This window comes from Coregonus clupeaformis, unplaced genomic scaffold (assembly GCF_020615455.1).
Source record: "Coregonus clupeaformis isolate EN_2021a unplaced genomic scaffold, ASM2061545v1 scaf0135, whole genome shotgun sequence".
Lineage (NCBI taxonomy): Eukaryota > Metazoa > Chordata > Actinopteri > Salmoniformes > Salmonidae > Coregonus > Coregonus clupeaformis.
The window spans coordinates 437,357-464,560 of NW_025533590.1; the positions used below are offsets into that span (position 1 = coordinate 437,357).

At 42.7% G+C, this 27,204-nt stretch overlaps 1 protein-coding gene, 1 long non-coding RNA gene and 1 pseudogene across 2 annotated transcripts in view; all 3 read left to right on the top strand.

The window, feature by feature from the left end:
• The first annotated feature begins 507 nt into the window (after positions 1–507).
• LOC121531254 lies at positions 508–1,161 on the top strand. The gene is made up of 3 exons (XR_005994104.1): positions 508–548; positions 643–691; positions 1,070–1,161. It is a non-coding gene; the product is annotated as an uncharacterized LOC121531254 (long non-coding RNA).
• A 207-nt stretch (positions 1,162–1,368) lies between these two features.
• On the top strand, positions 1,369–9,320 carry LOC121531461 (annotated as a pseudogene).
• An 8,720-nt stretch (positions 9,321–18,040) lies between these two features.
• Positions 18,041–27,204, top strand: part of LOC121531533 (testin) — a 28,714-nt gene continuing 19,550 nt past the window's right edge. The window contains exons 1-2 of the mRNA XM_041836783.2: positions 18,041–18,254; positions 22,828–22,913. Of these exons, the coding sequence (XP_041692717.2) occupies positions 18,228–18,254; positions 22,828–22,913 (113 nt within the window). The 5' untranslated portion in view covers positions 18,041–18,227. The remainder of the gene's footprint in view (positions 18,255–22,827; positions 22,914–27,204) is intronic.

A 27,204-nucleotide genomic window follows, 5' to 3' on the forward strand; every position in this document is an offset into this window, starting at 1 on the left:
TCTGTAACTCTGCATAATGGAAAGGACCCGTAAGCATTTCACTGTTAGTCTACACCTGTGGGCTACGAAGCATGTGACAAATAACATTTGATTTGATAACACACTGTGGGTTCGATTCCCATGGGGGGCCAGTATAAAAATACAAATAAATGATGTATGCACTCACTAACTGTAATTTGCTCTGGATAAGAGCGTCTGCTAAATGACTAAAATGTAAAATGTAAATAATACTGTCATAAGACTGCATAAAAACACTGCCATAAGAGTGCATAATAACACTATCATAAGACTTCATAATAACACTGTCATAAGACTGGATAATAACATGGTCATAAGATTGCATAATAACACTGTCATAACAATGTTATCAAGCCTGTTTTAAAACTACAGTCCTCAGAGCTCTTTGGTTCTAATGTGATATTATCTTACTAGCTTTATCGGACTAGATCTACAGTTTCCAGGACATGCTGGTGGCTGAGAACCCCAACCTGGTCAGCAAGATCGTGACTGGCCAGAACTTTGAGGGCCGCCCTCTGAATGTGCTCAATGTAAGTCGTGTCAGTTTTCAATACTTTTTTGGTGTTATCATGGATTTTCTTGGTACCTGTCCTAATGTTAATACACCCATTCTCGCTCTCATAGTTTAGCACTGGTGGCACCAACCGTCCTGGCATCATGGTTCGCCAAGAAGGTAATCAACTTCTAGTCTCTTTCCTTCCAGTCAGGTTGGATTTCCCCACATGCTCATTAGTCACAATGCAAACTCCAGTTTGCTGCTAAGAATAGCAAATATAGTGTTATGAAGGCAATAGGGTCATTACAGTCTATTTGCTATGCAAAACATATTATTATCATGATTATTATTATTATTAAGGGAGTTAAGTATTTTTGTAGTAAGTTTACCTCTCTAGGGGATCAGGCAATTCCGGTTCTGAATACCCACAGGGACGTTCCTACTCCCACAGGTTGCTGCATTGATGTCAAAAGTGGGATGGCGCCCCCATGAGGCCAGGTATTCTCTTTTCAGTATGATAACGTGCTTAAAACTTTCTCTTTCAATGACCACCAGATTATGACTGACCCCATCCTCACGGCCATTTTGGACAAGATGGACATCTTTCTGGAGATCATGGTCAACCCTGATGGTTACTACTACACCCATAATACTGTGAGTCCCTAACAGCAAAACAGTTTATTTATTATTCATAATTCATCCACTAATACTCTGTAATGGCAGCTCTGATGATTAATTAATTAATTCACTCAGAATTAATCCAAACCATTGATTATGTTATCCTTTCATGTTCCACAGAACCATATATGGCGTAAGACCAGGAAGACCAACCCTGGCTCTTCCTGCGTTGGAACTGACCCCAACAGGAACTGGGATGCTGGTATTAGAAGTAGGCTATGTTTCCTATTTGCTTCTTGAAAGTATGGAAGCCCTGAAGCCCAAGGCTAAAAAACAAAACAAAAGAAAGGTAGACTCTTGGTTGAACGACTTCGTATCTCGTTTGAACGACTTCGTATCTCGTTTGAACGACTTCGTATCTCGTTTGAACGTATAACAAAAAAAAGAGATTTTCCATCACCAATAAATCAATGAACTTCAGAGATAATAGGCTGGTTTATGCTGCGAAAACATGTTTCTATTAGCCTACCAGAATCGCCTACAGAAATAAGTTTGTGATAGGCCTTCAATTGAAAGGTTTAACTTGTTATAGCCTACAGTTCACAATAACAGGAAAAAATAAATTTAATCACTGAAATAAAATTAAGAGATAGTACATTTTCTTGTTGACACTTCGTTTGATCTTTGAAGTGTTGACTAATGGTTTATTGAAATATAAGGAAGCTATCCGATTTTCAATGGCACAGATGACAACAATCATTTTTTTTACGATAAGGCAAAGCAACAAAAAAATGATTTGAAAGCATCCTCGAGAAGGAGCACTTGAGAGGGAGAACCATGCGTAATGGATGGATTCAGCAGACGGTGTCACGATCGAGGTAAGGAGTAGACCAAGGCGCAGCGTGATGAACAAACATGACTTTAATTAGTTAAAGCGTCAAAATACAAAACAAAACACGACTCGTGACGTCCACGGTATCAATGACCGAACACGGAACAAAAACCCACAACGGGAAAACATACAGTTTAAATATGGCTCCCAATCAGAGACAACCAGCCAAAAGCTGACACTCGTTGCCTCTGATTGGGAGTCACTCAGGCAAACATAGAATACAACAAACTAGAATGAACACCAACATAGAAATACACACATAGAAATGAACACACCCTGGCTCAACATAATGAGTCCCAGAGCCAGGGTGTGACAGTACCCCCCCCTAAAGGCGCGGACTGCGACCGCGCCTCAACTAAACAAACCAGGGGAGGGCTGGGCGGGCATACCTCCTCGGCGGCGGTTCTGGCTCCGGCCTTGACCACCACCCTCCAATACACCCCCCATAGTGCCCCTGGTCCAGTCTGGCCCCGCCGGCTGGAGCAGGACTGGACTTAACAGGAGCGATCCTTACCAGGCTGTCGACTCGCACCCCTGGCTTGGTGCATGGAGGAGGAACGAGCCTTACCAGGCTGACGACTCGCACCCCTGGCTTGGTGCGTGGAGGAGGGACGGGCCTTACCAGGCTGACGACGCGCACCCCTGGAATTGTGCGTGGAGGAGGAACAGGCCTTGCCAGGCTGACGACTCGCACCCCTGGCTTAGTGCGAGTGGCAGGAACAGGCCGGACCGGGCTGGCGACGCGCACCGTAGGTTTGGTGCGAGTGGCAGGAACAGGCCGGGTCGGGCTGGCGACGCGCACCGTAGACTTGGTGCGGGTGGCAGGAACAGGCCGGGTCGGGCTGGCGACGCGCACCGTAGGTTTGGTGCGAGTGGCAGGAACAGGCCGGGTTGGGCTGGCGACGCGCACCGAAGACTTGGTGCGGGTGGCAGGAACAGGCCGGACCGGGCTGGCGACGCGCACCGTAGGTTTAGTGCGTGGAGCAGGGACAGGCCGGGCTGGGCTGTCGACGCACACCGTAGGCTTGGTGCGTGGAGCAGGGACAGGCCGGGCTGGGCAGTCGACGCACACCGTAGGCTTGGTGCGTGGAGCAGGGACAGGCCGGGCTGGGCTGTCGACGCACACCGTAGGCTTGGTGCGTGGAGCAGGGACAGGCCGGGCTGGGCTGTCGACGCACACCGTAGGCTTGGTGCGTGGAGCAGGGACAGGCCGGGCTGGGCTGTCGACGCACACCGTAGGCTTGGTGCGGGGAGCAGGGACAGGCCGGGCTGGGCTGTCGACGCACACCGTAGGCTTGGTGCGTGGAGCAGGGACAGGCCGGACTGGGCTGGCGACGCACACCGTAGGCTTGGTGCGTGGAGCAGGGACAGGCCGAACCGGGCTGTGGAGACGGATAGGAGACCTGGAGTGAAGAGCGGCCACCACCCGTCCTGGCTGAATGCCTACCCTCACACACTCTGTGAGGCATCCGCACAGGACGTACAGGGCGGTGTACCCCTGGCCTGGTGGCCTTCTGGATCCGCCCTCTTTTCTCCTCCGTCAGCCCCGTCGTCCATGCCGTGTGCCCCCCCCTAAAAATTTTCTGGGGTTGCCTCACGACCGTCCGACGACGACCCTGATCACGCCGTAGCTCCTCTCTACGGCGCGCCTCCACCGTCTCTTCTCCCGGCGCTTCCTCCCATGTCCAGCCCAAGAGCTGCCCCTGGACACGCTGCTTGGTCGTTGCATGGTGGGTTTTTCTGTCAAGGTCGAGGTAAGGAGTAGACCAAGGCGCAGCGTGATGAACAAACATGACTTTAATTAGTTAAAGCGTCAAAATACAAAACAAAACACGACTCGTGACGTCCACGGTATCAAAGACCGAACACGGAACAAAAACCCACAACCACAAAGGGAAAACATACAGTTTAAATATGGCTCCCAATCAGAGACAACCAGCCAACAGCTGACACTCGTTGCCTCTGATTGGGAGTCACTCAGGCAAACATAGAATACAACAAACTAGAATGAACACCAACATAGAAATACACACATAGAAATGAACACACCCTGGCTCAACATAATGAGTCCCAGAGCCAGGGTGTGACAGACGGGTTGCAAAATAAATCACTGCATTGCAGGGATCAACCTGCTGTGGCAGTTTTCTAGCCTCATGCAGTGGTAGTAGCAGTATAAATAATAGTAATAATAATAATAATAATAAACGACCTTAATATTCTGCCAAGGCTGACGCAGACCGATTAAGCTATTTCAAACACTTCAAGCTACCAAGAATAAAAGCCATCTGGGCAAAAATTGGCTGAGGTCAGCATAGATTATTTGGACAAAAAGATTGTGTGGAATCATTTTTATTAGCAGGAAGAAGTTTAACTAATGTCAGAAGTGTCACAATACATAGGGCATTTTTAACAGTCAGGGCATTTGAAGTCGAGCAGAGCTCTTAATGCCTTGTGCCAAACCTGGTCTGATAGCGCAAATAAGATTTGTCCTGCCCTTTTGGGGATTTAGATAATTAAACAGTATTTTAGGAACTGCAGATTACCTGTGTGGAGCTGTTTTTACACACCAATAATCTGTGTTCTCTTTTGGTGATATCGCCATTGTGCATGCCCTCGGTCATAGTTTGTTCAATTACAGCCAAAAGCTGTTTTGTGGGGTTTGTAATTTTTAAATTTAATTTAATTTTAATTTTAATTTAATGTAATGAGTCTCTTATAGAACATCTGATCATTCAGTTGCCTGAGTACTTCAGTCTTATAGACATTTTTCACACAGTTTATTTTTATTTTTACTAAGTCGTTCGAACAAGATACTAAGTCGTTCTAATGAGATAATTAAAAGACTCCTTTTTTTATTCTTTTTTTTTTGCCTTGGGCTTCAGGGCTCAACAAATTGTTTAAATTGCATGAACTAACCAAACCTGGGCTCAACACATTGTTTCTATTGCATGAACTAACCAAACCTAAAAAAGTGTCATGGCAACCCGAAGGCCTTCATCGACATCCACAGCTACTCCCCTACGGCTACACTGCAACCCCCTGCAAGTCTGATAGAGATGGGCTTCCCACCTTCCCTTGACCCTTAGCCATGTCTCAGTCATTTACCTAATAATTGTATGTGAGGCAATAATGCAATTTTATAGCATCAAACAGGGTATAACTGTTGAACAGCTAAAGTTTAGTATACACAAAGACGAAGTGTTTTGTCTGTTGAACATGACCTTAAATTGTCAAAGGCTGTACAGATCTGTTGACCTTATTTTATATTTCACCCACAGCATGACCTGGCTGGCAAGGCCATCACTGACCTGGCTACCATGTATGGAACCTTCTATATATACGGCTGTGTCATGACCACCATATGTAAGTGTCTAACGCAGTCACTCCACGGCCACTCACTTTCATTTAGGCACTGAAAATACATGAAAGGCTACTTCTTTAGGCCCATAACAGCCAATAACAGCCACAAGGTCTAATACAGGAACAATGTAATGTGTTTATCATCCACTAAACCAAGCCAGTGGTGTTCTTCCACTAGACCATGCCCATTTTGTTACGTTCCCCACCAAAAATGTTGCTCAAACAGAAGGGAGAACTAACAAAGATTCACTGACAACAACCAAAACTAAACAGGTCGGTTTTAGGAGGGGTTCTGAAAGACACTCATAGAAGTGTCCACTGAAAGTTGACCAGCAATAACAATTGGGACCTAAAAGACATTCACCATGAGTGCCCACAAAATTTGACCACTAAGAGGCAAACAAAAGAAAAACCCACACCAAACTTAAAGGCAGAAACAAACCAAAAAGTTTAGCAAAACGAAAACAGTGAAGATCAGACAGGGGGAGCCAACTTGTGATGAGTGTGATGGAAAGGAGTCAGGCGCAGGAGGGTAATCACAGAATACAGAGTTTATTCCTTCGTACACACACACATGCGCTCAAATAGCGATCAACAAAACAGGCACAGGGGAAACTATCATCCCTGGCAAATACACTGTAACGGATATCCAATAATACATAGGCACAGGGGAAACTCTACCCTGGCAACACAATGTTACGAGTATCTCCACCGAGCTACACTACTCTCACAAATAACAATCACCCACAAGGACAAGAAGGCAGAGGGAACACTTATACACAGAATAATTAGGGGATAGGAACCAGGTGTGTGTGATTGACAAGACAAGACAATTGTGATGATGATTGGGGCAGCAGTGGTTAGTAAGCCGGTGACGACGAACGCCAAAGCGTGCCCGAACAAGGAGGGGAGGCAGCCTCGGCCGAAATCGTGACACAACAAAAGATGTTGACCCTCCACATATCTCAAGAAAGTTCCCTTAATCATTAGAAATGACTACTCATGGAGGTTTCAGAATATTTCAATGATAACTGTAAAGTGGAAGCAAAGCTTGTGGTTAAGGTTGACTCCAACTGTAAGTGATGGTGTAAGCAGACATTTAGCCACCGTCTTTGTAGGGTAACTTTTCTCTCTCCCTTTCTCAACTCCAAGCATAGTTGTTGAAAGCTGAATGGTTCTCCTGTATTTTGAAGGGACCAGGTCCTTCGTATCACTGCGAGGGATGAGGTCCAGCTCACTCTTCTGAAGGACCTGTCTGAGATGGAACATCTCCAGGTGTGTGACATGATAATCACCACTGTAGAGCCTTGACCAGTCCATTTCCCTTTCACTATAGCTGCTCAAAAGACTTATATGGGCGATTTCCCGTACACAGATTAAGTCTTAAAAAGCATACATTTTAGTCCAGGACTAGGCTTAATCTGTCTGGGAGACCTGCCCATTGTGTTGGTTTGTTGGCCTGACGTATCATTCCTACCCTCTATCCCAGTTGGATGGTTGAATAAGCCTTGTAGTGACCTTTGACCTCCCTTTTGCCCACAGGTTATGCTGGACGAGGAGAAGGAGCAGATGCTGAGTGCTGCCCGTGTCACTGCTTGGTTATATGTTAAATGTCTTTAAAATTTACAGTATTTGAGGATTATAGTAGATGTTCTTTACACCCCCCTCCTTCTCTCTTTTCTAGTTCAGCACTGGTGGAACCAACAAACCTGGTATCTGGTTTGACACTGGAATCCACTCCAGGGAATGGGTCACTCAGGCTAGCGGTACCTGGTTCGCCAAGAAGGTGCATCAGTGCTATCTCCCTGACAGTCTTTAAACCTTTCCCATCTCTTCATCTATGCATCTGTTCACCAAACCACTGTCTCACACTCACTGTTACTCACTATGTATGGTAGTCATGATTTAAGATTTCTGATATTATTTTTCTGTTTCAATATCCAGATTGTGACCGACTATGGACGTGACGCTGCCCTTACCGTCATCCTGGACAAGATGGATATCTTCCTGGAGATTGTGACCAACTCTGATGGCTACTACTGCACCCACACTAACGTGAGTCGCTCAAAACAGAACATATGCCATTAACGGTACATTTTAGTTTAATGTACATTCCCTGACCCCTATGATTACTAAATGTTACATTTTGTTTACGTCATGTTATATCGCTCCACCTCTTTGATTGTTAACATGTTACACGTGTGCGTGATCTGAATCTCTTATTCATCTGTAGGATCTTAATTTGAGCCAGTTTGCTACAGCAGGAAATGAATCCTGCAGCAACAGGAAATGTGAATTATTATGTGGATTATAATTAATGGTCATTTTTGTAGGGGGGGGGGGGCATTTTTCCCAAACTAAAATCAAGTCTGAAATTTCAAAGTAGAAATTAGAAACTTCAGAAGCCTTTTCAAACCTCAAATACACTACACATTTTAAATTTCCTGCATTGCAGGAAAGTTCTGCTGCAACAGGGTGATCAAATTAAGATCCTACATCTAGATCGAATATCAACTATCTAATGTCATTTGACTTCGCTCTGACATCATCAACTGCTGCTTACAGCTATGCACTAGACCAAACCAAACAAACCATTTGTCACGACAAAGACCTTTCATGTTCCATAGAACCATATGTGGCGTAAGACCAGGAAGACCAACCCTGGCTCTCCTGCATGGGAACTGACCCCAACAGAAACTGGGATGCTGGTTTTGGAGGTATATTTTCCTTGATGCAAATCACTTTGTATTCAAATACAGTAGATTCCGATGTCACAAACTCAATAAGAAACCAAATCTGAATTTTTTGGTCAAATAAAATGGAATCTTCTTGCACCTGGTGAGATAGTATTTTGCATTGTTATTTTTTTGTCTGCCACTAATGTTTTATATCCTTTTGTCTATCTCCTCTGTTGTCTTTGGTAGGTCCTGGTGCCAGTAACAGCCCCTGCTCTGAGACTTACCGCGGACCCAAGGCTCACTCTGAGTCTGAGGTCAAGTCCATCGTGGACTTTGTCAAGTCTCACGGCAACCTGAAGGCCTTCGTGTCCATCCATTCCTACTCCCAGATGCTCCTCTACCCCTACGGTTACACCACGACCCCCTGCAAGGACCAGAGCGAACTGGTGAGTCCAGCATCCATCAACTAGTTGTCTTTGACATGTCTGGTAACAACTTGTGGTATCCGTGCCTATAGGGAGCGCCCTGCCTGCATTCTCCACCACATGTGGCCTCACCAGGGGGAAGGGTGAATCCAATAGGGGACTTTAACATTCGGTTACTTTTATTATATGCCCACAGCACAACCTGGCCAGGAAGGCTATCACTGATCTGGCTTCCCTGTATGGAACTTCCTACAGATACGGAAGCATAATCAACACCATCTGTAAGTGTCAAACACCGGCTTAACCTATTTGTTGCTTTAAATGGCTCCCATCCCATGCCATTCCAATCCAATCTAGTCTACCACGATCTATCAACATGAGCACACTCCACCTGTATTACATAACCAAAGTAATTACAATATTTTTAGTTTAGGGTTATATACTCTTATATACTCTGTGACAATACAGACACTATTGTCAATTCCCTTTTTTCTTGTCAATTCCAGATCAGGCTAGCGGTGGTACCATTGACTGGACCTACAACCAGGGCATCAAGTACTCCTACACCTTTGAGCTGAGAGACACTGGTCGCTATGGTTTCATCCTGCCTGCCAATCAGATCCTCCCTACTGCCAAGGAGACTTGGCTGGCTCTGATGGCCATCATGGAGCATACCAAGGACAACACAAACTAGAGGGGTCACCACGACAACCTACTGGACTCTCTGTCATTGTACTGTTGTACATAGGTATATATAGGAAAAGCCTATCGGTAACATTATGTCTACCATGTCTCTTTCCAGGCCACAAAGAGACCAATAAATGTCAACTGTTTGACCTCATTTTTATACGCTGCCAAGCTCTTGAGGTGATGTCAAAATGAAGCAGAAAAAAAGGTTGTTATGGTTGAAGTAATCTGTTTTTGGACAGACTACAAAACATAAAGTAGTTTTCATGAGATTTTTGGTTCTGGGTTGCCAAGATTATGGTTGAAGGTCTCATAACATAATCAATATTCATAAAATATTGCAATAAAAACATAACTCCACAGAAAGTACATCGTTCATTTTCAACGTTTTACATTTGTTAAAATAAGGATAACAATTTAATTCATATTTCCGCTAGCAATAAAACGTATTTCCAGGCAGTAGAAAAAGCACTCCTTCTTGGTGGTTTGTTGCTTGTTACTTAATGTGGACAAAAACAAAACAAAATCAGCACACTCCATATATAACAACAACATAAAGTCCCAGAGGTACAAACTGTATATGAAAAAACATATATGAAATGATATATCAAAACTAAAGGACTTTAGTAACATAAGAAAATAAGAAAATGGAAAAACATGTTGTTGTTTAAAATGGCTTCTAAATGAAAAGAGGTGCCATGTGGGTGTGGGGAATATTTATAGGGACTGATGTGGCTACTAAAGCAGTTTTGGTGTTTCTCTGTCTTCAAGGCTTGTGGCCTAACACAGGTCTAAAGATTAGGTTAGCCACGTCATGTGGTTTAGAAGGGTAATGGGTGTGATAAACCAATTGGATCATTTCACCTGGTTTAATGTACAGGTATGGCGGTTTGAATTAGTTAGATTGTTAGATAAACTACACATAATCTCTGACAGATTAATGTATTTAAAGCAGACATGCAGGACATGTGGGGCATGTACTGAACATAAATATAAACGCAACATGTAAAGTGTTGATCCGGTGTTTAATGAGCTGACATTAAAGATCCCAGAAATGGTCTATACACACAAAAAGCTTTTTTCTCTCAATTTTTCAGCACAAATTAGTTTACATCCCTGTTAGCGAGCATTTCTCTTTTGCCAAGATAATCCATCCACCTGACAGGTGTGCATATCAAAAAGCTGATTAAACATCACGATCATTACACAGGTGCACCTTGTGCTGGGGACACTAAAATGCGCAGTTCTGTCACACAACACAATGCCACAGATGTCTCAAGTATTGAGGGAGTATAAAATTGGCATGCTGACTGCAGGAATGTCCATCAGAGCTGTTGTCGGAGAATTTAATGTTCATTTCTCTACCATAAGCCACCTCCAACGTAGTTTTAAAGAATTTTGCAGTACGTCCAACTGGCCTCACAACCACAGACCACATGTAACCCGCCAGCCCAGGACCTCCTATTCCAGCTTCTTCACCTGCGGGATCGTCTGAGAACAGCCACCCGGACAGCTGATAAAACAGGAGAATTTCTGTCTGTAATAAAGCTCTTTGGTGGGGAAAAACTCATTCTGATTGGCTGGGCCTGGCTCCCTAGTGGGTGGGCCTGGCTCCCAAGTGGGTGGGCGTATACCGTCACAGGCCTACCCATGGCTGGGCCCCTTCCCAGTCAAGTGAAATCCATAGATTAGGGCCTAATACATTTATTTAAATTGACAGATTTCTTATATGAACTGTAACTCAGTACCGTCTTAGAAATTGTTGCATGTTGCATATATATTTTGGTTCAGTATATCAACACAATCAACCTTAAATAATAGAAAACAAAATGCTGTTTAATGTAGGTCATTGAGTTCACTTATTCCTCGTCTTTTTATAATGCATGTTCACTCCATTTTCTATTTTCCCTTGTGTTGTTTTGTGAGATTATCTGTTAATTGAAATGCATTCCAGGTGCATACCTCATTAGGCTGGTTGAGAGAGTGCCAAGAGTGTGCAAAGCTGTCATCAAGGCAAAGGGTGGCTATTTGAAGAATCTCAAATATAAAATATATTTTGATTTGTTTAACACTTTGATTCCGTATGTGTTATGTCATATTTTTGATGTCTTCACTATTATTCTACAATGTAGAAAGTAGCAAAAATAAAGAAAAACCCTTGAATGAGTAAGTGTTCTAAAACTTTTCACCGATAGAGTACACCCACACACACATAACATGCACCCACATGCATACTGATGCCACACACACACACACACACACACACACACACACACACACACACACACACACACACACACACACACACCGTATGCTACTGCAACTATTATCTAGCCTGTTGGCAAGTCACTTTGCCCCTACCTATATGTACTGTACATAGCTATCTCAATTACCTTGTTCCCCTGCACTTCGACTCGGTACTGGTACTCCCTGTATATAGCCATGTTATTTTTAATTGTTATTTTTATTCGTTATTCACTGTGTATCTATTTCTAGTGTCACTATTTCTTTTTTTAAATGTATCTGTAACTCTGCAGATAACTAACGCAGTCACTCCACGGCCACTCACTTTCATTCAGGCACTGAAAATACATGAAAGGCTACTTCTTTAGGCCCATTACAGCCAATAACAGCCACAAGGTCTAATACAGGAACAATGTAATGTGTTTATCTTCCACTAGACCATGCCCATTTTGTTACGTTCCCCAGCAAGAAAACCAAAGATGTCGCTCAAACAGAAGGGAGAACTAACAAAGAGTCACTGACAACAACCAAAACGAAACAGGTCGGGTTTTAGGAGGGGTTTTGAAAGACACTCATGGAAGTGTCCACTGAAAGTTGACTAGCAATAACAACTGGGACCTAAAAGACATCCACCATGAGTGCCCACAAAATGTGCCCACTAAGAGCACTAAGAGGCAAACAAAAGAAAAACCCACACCAAATTTAAAGGCAGGAAGCAAACCAAAACGTTTAGAAAAACGAAAACAGGGAAGATCAGACAAAGGAATGTTTTTCTAGAAATCAAACAGAGGGAGCCAACTGAAAGTGTTGACCCTCCACATATCTCAAGACCGTTCTCTTTCCTTTTCTAATTTCTGTTGTTCAAGCTCTAATTTTTGTTTCTCCAACTTTGCCTTTAGTTCTAACTCCCTTAGTTGCATGTCTACGGGAGTACTCTCCCACCCGTAGGACCCTTTTCATCCCTTTTCTGATGTGTTGAGATGTTGCTTCAATATATCCACATAATTTTCCTTCCTCATGATGCCATCTATTTTGTGAAGTGCACCAGTCCCTCCTGCAGCAAAGCACCCCCACAGCATGATGCTGCCACCCCCGTGCTTCACGGTTGGGATGGTGTTCTTCGGCTTGCAAGTAACCCCCTTTTTCCTCCAAACATAACAATGGTCATTATGGCCAAACAGTTCTATTTTTGTTTCATCAGACCAGAGGACATTTCTCAAAGAAGTATGATCTTTGTCCCCATGTGCAGTTGCAAACCGTAGTCTGGCTTTTCTATGGCAGTTTTGGAGTGGGGCTTCTTCCTTGCCTTTCAGGTTGTGTCGATATAGGACTCGTTTTACTGTGGATATAGATACTTTTGTACCTGTTTCCTCCAGCATCTTCACAAGGTCCTTTGCTGTTGTTCTGGGATTGATTTGCACTTTTTGCACCAAAGTAATTTCATCTCAAGGAGACAGAACGCGTCTCCTTCCTGAGCAGTATGACAGCTGCGTGGTCCCATGGTGTTTATACTTGTGTGCTATTGTTTGTACAGATGAATGTGGTACCTTCAGGCGTTTGGAAATTGCTCCCAAGGATGAACTTTAGATTTTTCCATGATGTCAAGCAAAGAGGCACTGAGTTTGAAGGTAGGCCTTGAAATATATCCACAGGTACACCTACTATTGACTCAAATGATGCAATTAGCCTATCAGAAGCTTATAAAGCCATGACATCATTTTCTGGAATTTTCCAAGCTGTTTAAAGACACAGTCAACTTAGTGTATGTAAACTTCTGACCCACTGGAATTGTGATACAGTGAATTATAAGTGAAATAATCTGTCTGTAAACAATTGTTGGAAAAATTACTTGTGTCATGCACAAAGTAACCTAACCGACTTGCCAAAACTATAGTTTGTTAACAAGAAATGTGTGGAGTGGTTGAAAAACAAGTTTTAATGACTCCAATCTAAGTGTATGTAAACTTCTGACTTCAAATAATATATATATATATATATATATATATATATATATATATATATATATATATATATATATATATATATATATATATAAGTCTGTCTTGTAGAATAGGGAACTGCATTTGCAACTCTATGGTTAAATAAAGGTGAAATAAAATAAAAATAAAAATGTTGTGTTTGCTCTATTTGCAAGACTCAAAATGTTTCACTGAATTCACTCAGGTCACCAAAGTCATCAACTTCAAAATCCTCAAATGATGATTATTGTTAACTGGTACCCACTTACAGTTTGTCTGTAACACAGTCACACAAGGTCACAAGCTGTGTGAAACACCCAATACTTCCTTTGAAAATGACAGCAATGCACAGGCAGGAAGTCTCTAACCACATCATTACTGCACAATTCCTGCATCTGCATGATAATGAAAACAAGTTGCATTATGTGTGGGCTTTAGATAGGGAATGGAGGACATATAGTAAATACAGCTGTACATGACTGTATCAAGACTCACCCAATCAGCCCAAGAGGGTCTGTGAATCAGCTGTGTGGCAAACATACTGTTCATCTCCATAAGAAATGTGAAATGTGTTGCACATGACAGATACATTTCATCAATTTGATATGCCAAGAAGTTGCTGCTCCTCTGTCTGGTATATGATGATATCCCATACAAAATATGAATACAATTGTAAATATTTATTGTCTAATCTTTTTTGTCCTTTTATATCAGCCTATAAAAGGACATATGATTCTACATAATATGTAAATTGACTGTAAACACACACAAAAACGGCCTATAATATTTGCTTCACCACACCAGAACCTCATAGATAATGCAGCCACATCCAACAAAAAGTATTGAAATGTTCTCAGTTTTAAACGGTCTACTGTAATTTACATGTTCATTCATTTTCTTTTCATTGTTGAGGAGGCCCCCTTCACTAAATGGTGATTGGCTGTCCTGTACTTTATTGGTTGCTCACTCAATTCCTATTGGTCCAGAGTTGGGGAACTGTAGATAGCTGAGCCTCCTGTAGCTCAGTTGGTAGAGCATGGCGCTTGCAATGGCAGCGTTGTGGGTTCGATTCCCACGGGGGGCCGGTGAGAAAAACTTTATGCACTCACTAAAACTGTAAGTCGCTCTGGATAAGAGCGTCTGCAAAATGACTAAAATGTAATAGCTGATGTCTTTCATAGTAACAGTGGGCGGACTTGATAATGCTGAACTGCATGCCACCGGTCTATGAGCGGTGAGGGAGGAGCGCCATTCTCAAATCGAACAGTAGGCTAATCTGCGCTGCTCAGTCATATCGTCAACAAGGCAGCATGGTCCATCGTCCAGAAACATACAAAATGTTGTTTCCATCAAATATATTTTGTTTAGTTTTCATTGGGAAGGCAGATAAAGCATTTTTACCAAAAGCAATCACTTTTGCATGTGAAAACACAGAATCCTACTCATTACTCCACATGCTTAATTATGTTACTTTTGTTTTAAGCCGACTATGCAGTGGGCTTTGAACTGGGCACCTGGCTCAAACCTGGGAGGCCAACCTGATCTCAGAGCATTTCACATTATTTTGTACGGAAATCCGAGACACTCCAATTACTATGATATGTTACATTTCGTATGGTATGTATTCATTTGTGGATGTCCATCACCCATTTCCTATGATATATTACAAAATAAAATTCTTATTATATGTTACGAATTTGCAAAACGAACAATATGTTAAGAATTTGCAAATGTACACTACCAGTCAAAAGTTTGGACACACCTACTCATACATAAGATAGCCCTATTTGGTAAAAGACCAAGTCCATATTATAGCAAAAACAGCTCAAATAAGCAACAGGTGAAATGACATTCCATCATTACTTTAAGACATGAAAGTCAATATGTAAAATGTAGAGAACTTTGAAAGTTTCTTCAAGTGCAGTCGCAAAAACCATCAAGCGCTATGATGAAACTGGCTCTCATGAGGACCACCACAGGAATGGAAGACCCAGAGTTACCTCTGCTGCAGAGGATAAGTTCATCAGAGTTACCAGCCTCAGAAACTGCAGCCCAAATAAATGCTTCACGGAGTTCAAGTCACAGACACATCTCAACATCAGCTGTTCAGAGGAGACCGCGTGAATCAGGTCTTCATGGTCGAATTAATGCAAAGAAACCACTACTAAAGGACATCAATAAGAAAAAGAGACCAGCTTGGGTCAAGAAATAGGAGCAATGGATAATAGACCGGTGGAAATGTGTCCTTTGGTATGGTGTCCGAATTGGAGATTTTTGGTTCAAACTGGCGTGTCTTTGTGAAATGCGGTGTGAGTGAACGGATGATCTCTGCATGTGTAGTTCCCACCGTAAAGCATGGAGGAGGAGGTGTTATGGTGTGGGGGTGCTTTGCTGGTGACACTGTCTGTGATTTATTTAGAATTCAAGGCACACTTAACTAGCATGGCTACCACAGCATTCTACAGCGATACGCCATCCCATCTGGTTTGGGCTTAGTGGAACTATCATTTGTTTTTCAACAGGACAATGACCCAACACACCTCTAGGCTGTTTAAAGGCTATTTTACCAAGAAGGCGAGTGATGGAGTGCTGCATCAGATGACCTGGCTTCCACAATCCCCCGACCTCAACCCAATTGAGATGATTTGGGATGAGTCGGACGGCAGAGTGAAGGAAAAGCAGCCGACAAGTGCTAAGCATATGTGGGAACTCCTTCAAGACTGTTGGAAAAGAATTCCAGGTGAAGCTGGTTGAGAGAATGCCAAGAGTGTGTAAAGCTGTCATCAAGGAAAACGGTGGCTATTTGAATAATCTCAAATATAAAATATATTTTGATTTGTTTAACACTTTTTTGGTTACTACATGATTCCATATGTGTTATTTCATAGTGTTGATGTCTTCACTATTATTCTACAATTTAGAAAATTGTAAAAATAAAGAAAAACCCTTGAATGAGTAGGTGTTTCCAAATGTTTGACTGGTACTGTATATGATATGTTACAAATTCTAGCTAGGTGTCTAATGTTATCTAGCTCTCTAAAGTTAGCTAGGCTAAGGGTTAGGGTTAGGGTTAGGGGTTAAGGTTAGGTTTAAGTTTAGGAGTTAGGTTATAGGGTTAAGGTTAGGGTTAGGTGAAGGGTTAGCTAAAAGGGTTAAGGTTAGGGGAAGGGTTAGCTAACATGCTAAGTAGTTGCAATGTAGCTAAAAAGTAGTAAGTTGTTGAAAAGTTGCTAATAAGCTAAAATGCTAAAGTTGTCCGTGATGAGATTCAAACTCACAACCTTTGGGTTGCTAGATGTTTGCTTTATACACCCATCCATCTACCCACCCCGACCATCCACCATCCTTTCGTTTTTTTGCCAAGTAACCATCTGTCTTCCAGTGCATTCGGAAAGTATTCAGACCCATTTACTTTTATCACATTTTGTTACGTTAAAGCCTTATTCTAAAATGGACAAAAAAGAAATCCCCCCTCATCAATCTACATACAATACCCCATAATGACAAAGCAAAAACAGATTTTTAGACATTTATATCACATTTACATAAGATATCACATTTACATAAGTATTCAGACCCTTTACTCAGTACTTTCTTAAAGCATGTTTGGCAGTGATTACAGCCTCAAGTCTTCTTGGGTATGACGCTACAAGCTTGGCACACCTGTTTTTGGGGAGTTTCTCCCATTCTTCTCTGCAGATCCTCTCAAGCTCTGTCAGGTTGGATGGGGAGCATCGCTGCACAGCTATTTTCAGGTCTCTCCAGGGATGTTCGATAGGGTTCAAGTACGGGCTCTGGCTGGGCCACTCAAGGACATTCAACTCTTGCGTTGTCTTGGCTGTGTGCTTAGGGTCGGTGTCCTGTGGGAAGGTGAACCTTCGCCCCAGTTTGAGGTCCTGAGCGCTCTGGAGCAGGTTTTCATCAAGGATCTCTCTGAACTTTGCTCTGTTCATCTTTCCATCGATCCTGACTAGTCTCCCAGTCCCTGACGCTGAAAAACATCCCCACAGCATGACGCTGCCACCACCATGCTTCACCGTAGGGATGGTGCCAGGTTTCCTCGAGACGTGACGCTTGGCATTCAGGCCAAAGAGTTCAATCTTGGTTTCATCAGACCAGATAATCTTGTTTCTCATGGTCTCAGACTCCTTTAGGTGCCTTTTGGCAAACTCCAAGCGGGCTGTCATGTGCCTTTTACTGAGGAGTGACTTCCGTCTGGTCACTCTACCATAAAGGCCTGATTGGTGGAGTGCTGCAGAGAGTCTCATAGCAAAGGGTCTGATACTTATGTAAATAGAGTATTTCTGTTTTATATTTTTAATACATTTGCAAAAAAATCTAAAAACCTGTTTTTGCTTTGTCATTATGGGGTATTGTGTGTAGATTGATGAGGGAAAATAAATATTGAATTCATTTTCGAATAAGGCTGTAACGTAACACAATGTGGAAAAAGAGAAGGGGTCTGAATACTTTGGGAATGCAATGTATGTAACTATACCAAACGTAACATATCATACTAAAAGGAGATAATCGGATTTTCTTACAGAATAATACGAAGTTCTCTGAGACCAGGTTGCATCGGCAGCCTGTTCCAAAAGGAACGCGATCAACTTTCACTCGGTGCCAAACACGCCTACCCGGGACAGATTAATCGAATCCCCTCAATGCAATGAACGGGACGGCCGTGCTCGAAGAAGTGGTGGCAGAGTAAAATCGATCAGCTCTCGGTTTTGTTTCTAAAGATTGGTGTCAGCGTAAAGTCAGTCCAAGTTTTTGGTGTTTATTTGCAAGTTACGGTGGGACTCAAACAACATAGGAGGGGAACTGAAAATGGAGGTAGAAAAGGAAATAAAGAAGGTAAGTCTTCATGCTTCCAGATAAGACATGGCAACACCCTAAAAGGTGTATCCTACCAGGTAGCAAAGTCAGCAAGGAAGGTGCCTGGCTAGTCATGTCAATGTGTAGCCAGCTTCATTACTAGCTACAGAATGATTTTGTTACTTAAAAAATTAGATTAGTATGAGCAATGTAGCTATAGAACCTTGCACGTCTTTCTTTGCGTTAGTTATGAAATACAAAAATAACAAACCCGGGGTTGTCTTAATATGCATTGACATTATTCGCTTCGTTGGTACAATATATTTTTCACAATATTTTCATGTTTGAAGGTGGGAGGACGGACGTTCCGTCCTGTCTCACACTAGTAATGGGTCGTTCGCGAACGAACGGCTCTTTTTGAACGGATCTTTTTGGTGAACGTTGGGAACCGAATCGTATCGGTGAAAGAGCCGTTCATTTGGCTCCCTGATTTGCATACTGCTACTACTGCTTTTTGAGTTTAAAACAACGATTATCTGCAGATAATTTAAAAACTAATTCTTTAAGAGTGTGAATCTTCACTGCAGAAATAATAATTAGTGGGGAGAGCACCTACATTCTGTTCCACGCTCATTTTTGCAGTGCTTAAAAATAAACATACTTTTTGCAGGTGATCTAATAATTTGGCCAGGTAAACATTTATTTAAACACGCATTTCACGATCTGACACAATTGAGCCTATTTTTTGGGCTTTACATTGGAGATTGGTTCAAGGTGGTTCTAAAAATCATGGTTCTAGGTACATTTTTAAGCATTTTGAAGGAAGAGCCGTTTGGGAGCCAAATGAGCCGGCTCTTTTAAGTGAACGGAGCCAAATGTGCCGGCTCAACAAAAAGACTCGGAATGCCCATCACTATCTTCCAGCACTCAGCAGCAATACCACAATCTCCATGAGCTGCCTGCTGCAGCAGAGAACAAATGCAGTGTATAGCTCCACTACACTACTTTGATACGCATCGTAGGGATTAAGAAGTGAGTATGTTGCCCACAAAAAAAAGTGGGTATATGGCGTATACCTGTGTATACCCTCCACTACACCACTGGTGACAGGTGAATCTCATTGACACTTTTCCATTGCGCCCCTCACGTGTTCGTCAAGTGAAAGACCCGCAGTAATGGCTTTCACTTTCAGTAGATTACCCGCATGAAGCTGCTGAAATTACTAGATCACTAATCATCAATGAGGCCCCGATAGTTGTGTCAAGCTGCAAATGATCTTGGACCAAAGGAAACGGTTGTGTTTTGATTGTCTATGCTCGATTACATTAAATATAAGATTCCTTCAATATAACAATCGAGTTAATACATTCTGAAAGCATGAACAAGTGCTCAAGATTTAGAGCCATTGCTCATTAGATCATATTTAGCTTGAAATTCACTGTTTTTCTGGACAGTGAGGCTACTTTGTCCTTGAACTATTCACTTGTGTTTCCCTTATGTATAGACTACTGTTATAATATTATTATAGGCTACTATTATACACTATTTGTCAATGTACTAAAGTAGGCCTTCATTGACAAACCTCTACTTATACATTACATGGACGGACAAAGCTATAGGCTACTGTGACACAGTATCATGGTTGCAGTACGTACTGGCTGCTGTTTGTCATTGGTGTGGCTTGAGCATGTGACTCATCACGGCAAGTGACTCATGGCAATGTGTCATTGTCATTGCTAGTTTTAAACGTTATACTCATAGCCTAAGTGCTTTAGTGAAGACTGAACAGTAGGTCCACACTTTGATACAGTGATCAATATCTCACTAATAGGCTTCTGGGAAGTCTCCAACACTGACTCAACCCACCCAAAAATGGCAAGGATTCTATGGTGTTCCCAAGTGGTTTAAGGAAACAATTCATAAATATTTATATTTTCAGAAGTGATGAACTCTCAGCTGGATATTCTGTTGAACACAGAAACAATGAGTTGGACACTTTGGAGAGACTCATGGCTGGCTCAGACCAATATCTAGACCAAAGCCGCTACATTGTAGACCATCTCTGGCTATTCTCCGCTTTCGTTATAAACCTAGACAGATATAGTTTGAGACATGTCTATTGTTGATAAGTGGAGAAAAGGGGGTTGATATGTAACGTAAATATTATTAACGGAGTCATGCTCTTAAAAGCTCCAGTCTGGCTTTAGCTTAGCATTCCTCCGTACACAGGCCAGGCTACACATTGGGCTTCTCCAAACAGCAGTGTGTGCTGGAGTCCTAAGGGGCTTTCAGCATCGTGGAATACTTGACCATATAAGGGTGCAGACAGCCTTGACGGGGCAAGACGGACAACACTGGTGTTTGAAGTCCGTCTGAGAAGTGACGTCGGACTGAATGATGCGAATGTGAGGGAGGAAAGAGTGCTACAATATGGGCTGTGACTACAAACTCTGGAATTAGCCTTAGTATGCATCCCAAATGGCACTCTGTTCCCTATGGGCCCTGGTCAAAAGTATTACAATATATAGGGAGTATGGTGCCATTTGAGACGCAGGCCTAGTCTAGTGAGTCTGGTTTGATTCGAAAAGGTGGCAACACAGAACTTTAGAGCTGCTTTTATATTTGACCAAAATAGGCACTGAAGTAAAGGAATCAGAAGAAGAGAATGCATGCAAATGGTTGAGAAAAGTAGGCTTAAGCGTCAAATGTGGAATATATCTGAGGGGGAGATTAGTGGATTAGGGATTAATGGGACATCCAATTCTGTATTTGAGTTTAGTAAGATTATGTTTTCCTAGCACATCTCTGTTAGGCATGTTTATACCCAAATGTCAAGCTATACAGTAATGCCAGGTGTACACTACACGACTTTCAAAATCCTAACATTTCTGAGCCTCTCACATTAAACAACCGTCTTTCCTGTAGTATTTTATCTTGCCAATGTAGTGGTACGCACACTAAACGATGTGGCACAGACGGGGTGTCACACACTACAGGATTCTTCACTTGGTTGTGAGGATTCTCCATACCACCATGCTGTCTCGCCAAAACAATGATGTGATTAGATTCTTAACGTAGCTAGAACAAAGAAGCCTCAGAGACGTTTTCAGTCAATCATTCACACCTGCCATACAGAGTTGAAATATCTAGCCAACATTTTTTATCGAATAACATTGCTTGTGAAATTCAGAGCTGTAATGCTTTGACACTTTGGCTTTGGTTAAAGGCAAGTACAAACGCATACTGGTAGTAGCTCGAGTGTCTACACATTCTGGGTGATGCGAAACGACGTCATCATCTCACTGGCTTCTTCTCTGACGAGCTCTCATTGGCTATTGCTGATCACCTTTCTCAAAACGTATCATTGCACATCTCACACTACAAGATCATTGCAGATTTTGTGTCGATAAAATCAAACATGTTTGAAAATATTGGGATGTCTGGGTCTGCTCAAAGACGGGATCTGTAGATTGCATCGCTGACCCGCTCAGATTAAATAAGTGTCGGTGACGGCCACACGCCCTGAAGCAATTGCATGGGGATTTTGTCTCCAATCTCAAAAACTTGTTTGGGACAGCTAAATGGGGGCCAAAATTGTGTAGTGTACACCCGGCAAAAAACAGAACATTGTAGATTCTGCTAACTAGGGAATTTGAAGAGGCCACTCCAAAACAACTAGGCCTAAGTAAGTATTGACTCCACCATATGAACTACAGTAAATACACTACAGGTCCAAAAGTATGCAGACACATGCTTGTTGAACATCTCATTCCAAAATCATGGGCATTAATATGGAGTTGGTCCCCGCTTTGCTGCTATAATAGTCTCCACTCTTCTGGGAAGGCTTTCCACTAGATGTTGGAACATTGCTTTGGGGACTTGCTTCCATTTAGCCACAAGGGCATTATTGAGGTTGGGCACTGATGTTGGGCGATAAGGCCTGGCTCGCAGTTGGCATTCCAATTCATCCCAAAGGTGTTCGATGGGGTTGAGGTCAGGGCTCTGTGCAGGCCAGGCATTGCGGATGGTGAACATAGGTTTGTGTGCGGCTGCTCGGCCATATTAACCCATTTCATGAAGCTCCTGACGAACAGTTCTTGTGCTGACGTTGCTTCCAGAGGCAGTTTGGAACTCGGTAGTGAGTGTTGCAACCGATGACATACGGTTTTTACGCGCTACGCGCTTTAGCACTCTGCCGTGAGCTTGAGTGGCCTACCACTTCGTGGCTGAGCCGTTGTTGCTCCTAGACGTTTCCACTTCACAATAACAGCACTTACAGTTGACCGGGGCAGCTCTAGCAGGGCAGAAATTTGACGAACTGACTTGTTGGAAAGGTGGCATCCTATGACGGTGCCACGTTGAAAGTCATTTAGCTCTTCAGTACGGGCCATTCTACTGCCAATGTTTGTCTATGGAGATTGCTTGGCTGTGTGCTCGATTTATACACCTGTCAGCAATGGGTGTGGCTGAAATAGCCGAATCCACTAATTTGAAGGATACTTTTGTATATATAGTTTATCAAGTCCTGGCCTGAAACTCCCTACTGTATGAAATCATTTCTCGAGACAGGTAAAGTATGTTAATCTCATTCATGTGCTATGTCTGTTGGCAGATGAGCCTGGGCCACGAGATTGGTGCTGGAGCCGCATGCCTGAAATGCAAGGACAAATGCGAGGGGTTCGAGCTGCACTTCTGGAGGTTTGTACTGCTCTCTGCTCTGTTGACCCAGCATGGTCAGAAAAGGAGGAAAGTAAGTTTGAAAAAACTAGTTTTTACATGTGCACCGGATCAGTTTACATGCAAAAACATGTTTTTTCTATCCGGTGCACATGCAAAAACATATATTTTCTTACTTTTATTTATTGAATTCAATATGAACCAGACCCAGTGTGGCCAACAACAGTGCTTGTTTTCTCTTTGCTTCACAACAGGGAAAGCCACAGCCCCCCAAAGCATGTAGCACCTGATTCTTGTTGTGTTTAGTACAGTTTCCAGTCCTCTGTAGAACTAAAGGGGCCTACATTCCTTAGACTTCCTGTCTGATTCCCTGACTTACAATGCAGTCATTATCTGGACCAATGACTCATGAAAATAGATGTGTGTCCCACTGTTCCCTCACGCCAATTAAGCCAGCATTCCTTTTTCCCGCGTACCCAGACAATTATCCACACCCGGCTAGCTTTCTGGAAGACATCACAACAGGTGCCCTGGTGCCTACTGCAGTGGCCGGTCAATATGGCAACACCTAACCGCCACAATGACACACAGCCCACTGGGTACAAACTGGTTGAAACAACGTTGTTTCAACGTAATTTGTCACACATTGTGATGTGAAATCTACGTGGAAAATACATTGGATTTGCAAAAACAGTAGTTTTGAGGGTGAAATTTCAACCACAGGATTATGTCATTATTGTAACCCATTTTCAACATAGACAAACCTTGTATACAGTGGGGGAAAAAAGTATTTAGTCAGCCACAAATTGTGCAAGTTCTCCCACTTAAAAAGATGAGAGAGGCCTGTAATTTTCATCATAGGTACACGTCAACTATGACAGACAAAATGAGATTTTTTTCCCCAGAAAATCACATTGTAGGATTTTTAATGAATATATTTGCAAATTATGGTGGAAAATAAGTATTTGGTCACCTACAAACAAGCAAGATTTCTGGCTCTCACAGACCTGTAACTTCTTCTTTAAGAGGCTCCTCTGTCCTCCACTCGTTACCTGTATTAATGGCACCTGTTTGAACTTGTTATCAGTATAAAAGACACCTGTCCACAACCTCAAACAGTCACACTCCAAACTCCACTATGGCCAAGACCAAAGAGCTGTCAAAGGACACCAGAAACAAAATTGGAGACCTGCACCAGGCTGGGAAGACTGAATCTGCAATAGGTAAGCAGCTTGGTTTGAAGAAATCAACTGTGGGAGCAATTATTAGGAAATGGAAGACATACAAGACCACTGATAATCTCCCTCGATCTGGGGCTCCACGCAAGATCTCACCCCGTGGGGTCAAAATGATCACAAGAACGGTGAGCAAAAATCCCAGAACCACACGGGGGGACCTAGTGAATGACCTGCAGAGAGCTGGGACCAAAGTAACAAAGCCTACCATCAGTAACACACTACGCCGCCAGGGACTCAAATCCTGCAGTGCCAGACGTGTCCCCCTGCTTAAGCCAGTACATGTCCAGGCCCGTCTGAAGTTTGCTAGAGTGCATTTGTATGATCCAGAAGAGGATTGGGAGAATGTCATATGGTCAGATGAAACCAAAATAGAACTTTTTGGTAAAAACTCAACACGTCGTGTTTGGAGGACAAAGAATGCTGAGTTGCATCCAAATAACACCATACCTACTGTGAAGCATGGGGGTGGAAACATCATGCTTTGGGGCTGTTTTTCTGCAAAGGGACCAGGACGACTGATCCGTGTAAAGGAAAGAATGAATGGGGCCATGTATCGTGAGATTTTGAGTGAAAACCTCCTTCCATCAGCAAGGGCATTGAAGATGAAACGTGGCTGGGTCTTTCAGCATGACAATGATCCCAAACAAACCACCCGGGCAACGAAGGAGTGGCTTCGTAAGAAGCATTTCAAGGTCCTGGAGTGGCCTAGCCAGTCTCCAGATCTCAACCCCATAGAAAATCTTTGGAGGGAGTTGAAAGTCCGTGTTACCCAGCGACAGCCCCAAAACATCCCTGCTCTAGAGGAGATCTGCATGGAGGAATGGGCCAAAATACCAGCAACAGTGTGTGAAAACCTTGTGAAGACTTAAAGAAAACGTTTGACCTGTGTCATTGCCAACAAAGGGTATATAACAAAGTATTGAGAAACTTTTGTTATTGACCAAATACTTATTTTCCACCATAATTTGCAAATCAATTCATAAAAAATCCTACAATGTGATTTTCTGGATTTTTTTATCTAATTTTGTCTGTCATAGTTGACGTGCACCTATGATGAAAATTTCAGGCCTCTCTCATCTTTTTAAGTGGGAGAACTTGCACAATTGGTGGCTGACTAAATACTTTTTTCTCCCACTGTAAAATATGTTGTATTTGTACCTTTGAAACAACATCAGATCTTCAACGTTATATCCACTATCAGAAAAAAAGCATAGGCTGGCTAGCATCTTCTACAGTTATCCATTTGGTCTCCCATCCAGGGTTTTAAAAAGCCCAGCCCTGCTTAGTTTTGATATTTATCACTGACTACTTCCGAATGTGCTATCGTGAGAGTGATTGAGAGTTATCTTAATAAATAAATAGATTCACTGTTGCTATTAAAGTCATTCCAAATGATAGGTTTAACAGAGCAAATTAAATGTAACATTTTGTAATGTAAAGCTTTATAAATCATATATCATCAATTATGATATTTAGGCCTATATACAAGTATTTGATCCCCTGCTGATTTTGTACGTTTGCCCACTGACAAAGAAATGATCAGTCTATAATTTTAATGGTAGGTTTATTTGAACAGTGAGAGACAGAATAACAACAACAAATTTCAGAAAAACGCATGTCAAAAATGTTATAAATTGATTTACATTTTAATGAGGGAAATAAGTATGTAACCACCTCTCAATCAGAAAGATTTTGGGCTCCCAGGTGTCTTTTATACAGGTAACGAGCTGAGATTAGGAGCACACTCTTAAAGGGAGTGCTCCTAATCTCAGTTTGTTACCTGTATAAAAGACACCTGTCCACAGAAGCAATCAATCAATCAGGTTCCAAACTCTCCACCATGGCCAAGACCAAAGAGCTCTACAAAGATGTCAGGGACAAGATTGTAGACCTACACAAGGCTGGAATGGGCTACAAGACCATCGCCAAGCAGCTTGGTGAGAAGGTGACAACAGTTGGTCTGATTATTCGCAAATGGAAGAAACACAAAATAACTGTCAATCTCCCTCTGCCTGGGGCTCCATGCAAGATCTCACCTCGTGGAGTTGCAATGATCATGAGAACGGTGAGGAATCAGCCCAGAACTACACGGGAGGATCTTGTCAATGATCTCAAGGCAGCTGGGACCATAGTCACCAAGAAAACAATTGGTAACACACTATGCCGTGAAGGACTGAAATCCTGCAGCGCCCACAAGATCCCCCTGCTCAAGAAAGCACATATACAGGCCCGTCTGAAGTTTGCCAATGAACATCTGAATGATTCAGAGGAGAACTGGGTGAAAGTGTTGTGGTCAGATGAGACCAAAATCGAGCTCTTTGGCATCAACTCAACTCGCCGTGTTTGGAGGAGGAGGAATGCTGACTATGACCCCAAGAACACCATCCCCACCGTCAAACATGGAGGTGGAAACATTATGCTTTGGGGATCTTTTTATGCTAAGGGGACAGGACAACCTCACCGCATCAAAGGGACGATGGACGGGGCCATGTACCGTCAAATCTTGGGTGAGAACGTCCTTCCCTCAGCCAGGGCATTGAAAATGGGTCGTGGATGGGTATTCCAGCATGGCATTTACCCAAAACACACGGCCAGGGCAACAAAGGAGTGGCTCAAGAAGAAGCACATGAAGGTCCTGGAGTGGCCTAGCCAGTCTCCAGACCTTAATCCCATAGAAAATCTGTGGAGGGAGCCGAAGGTTCGAGTTGCCAAACGTCAGCCTCGAAACCTTAATGACTTGGAGAAGATCTGCAAAGAGGAGTGGGACAAAATGCCTCCTGAGATGAGTGCAAACCTGGTGGCCAACGACAAGAAACGTCTGACCTCTGTGATTGCCAACAAGGGTTTTGCCACCAAGTACTAAGTCATGTTTTGCAGAGGGGTCAAATACTTATTACCCTCATTAAAATGCAAATCAAATTATAACATTATTGACATGCGTTTTTCTGGATTTTTTTGTTGTTATTCTGTCTCTCACTGTTTAAATAAACCTACCATTAAAATTATAGACTGATCATTTCTTTGTCAGTGGGCAAACGTATGTCACGATCGTTTAAAGACTGGTCGAACCAAGG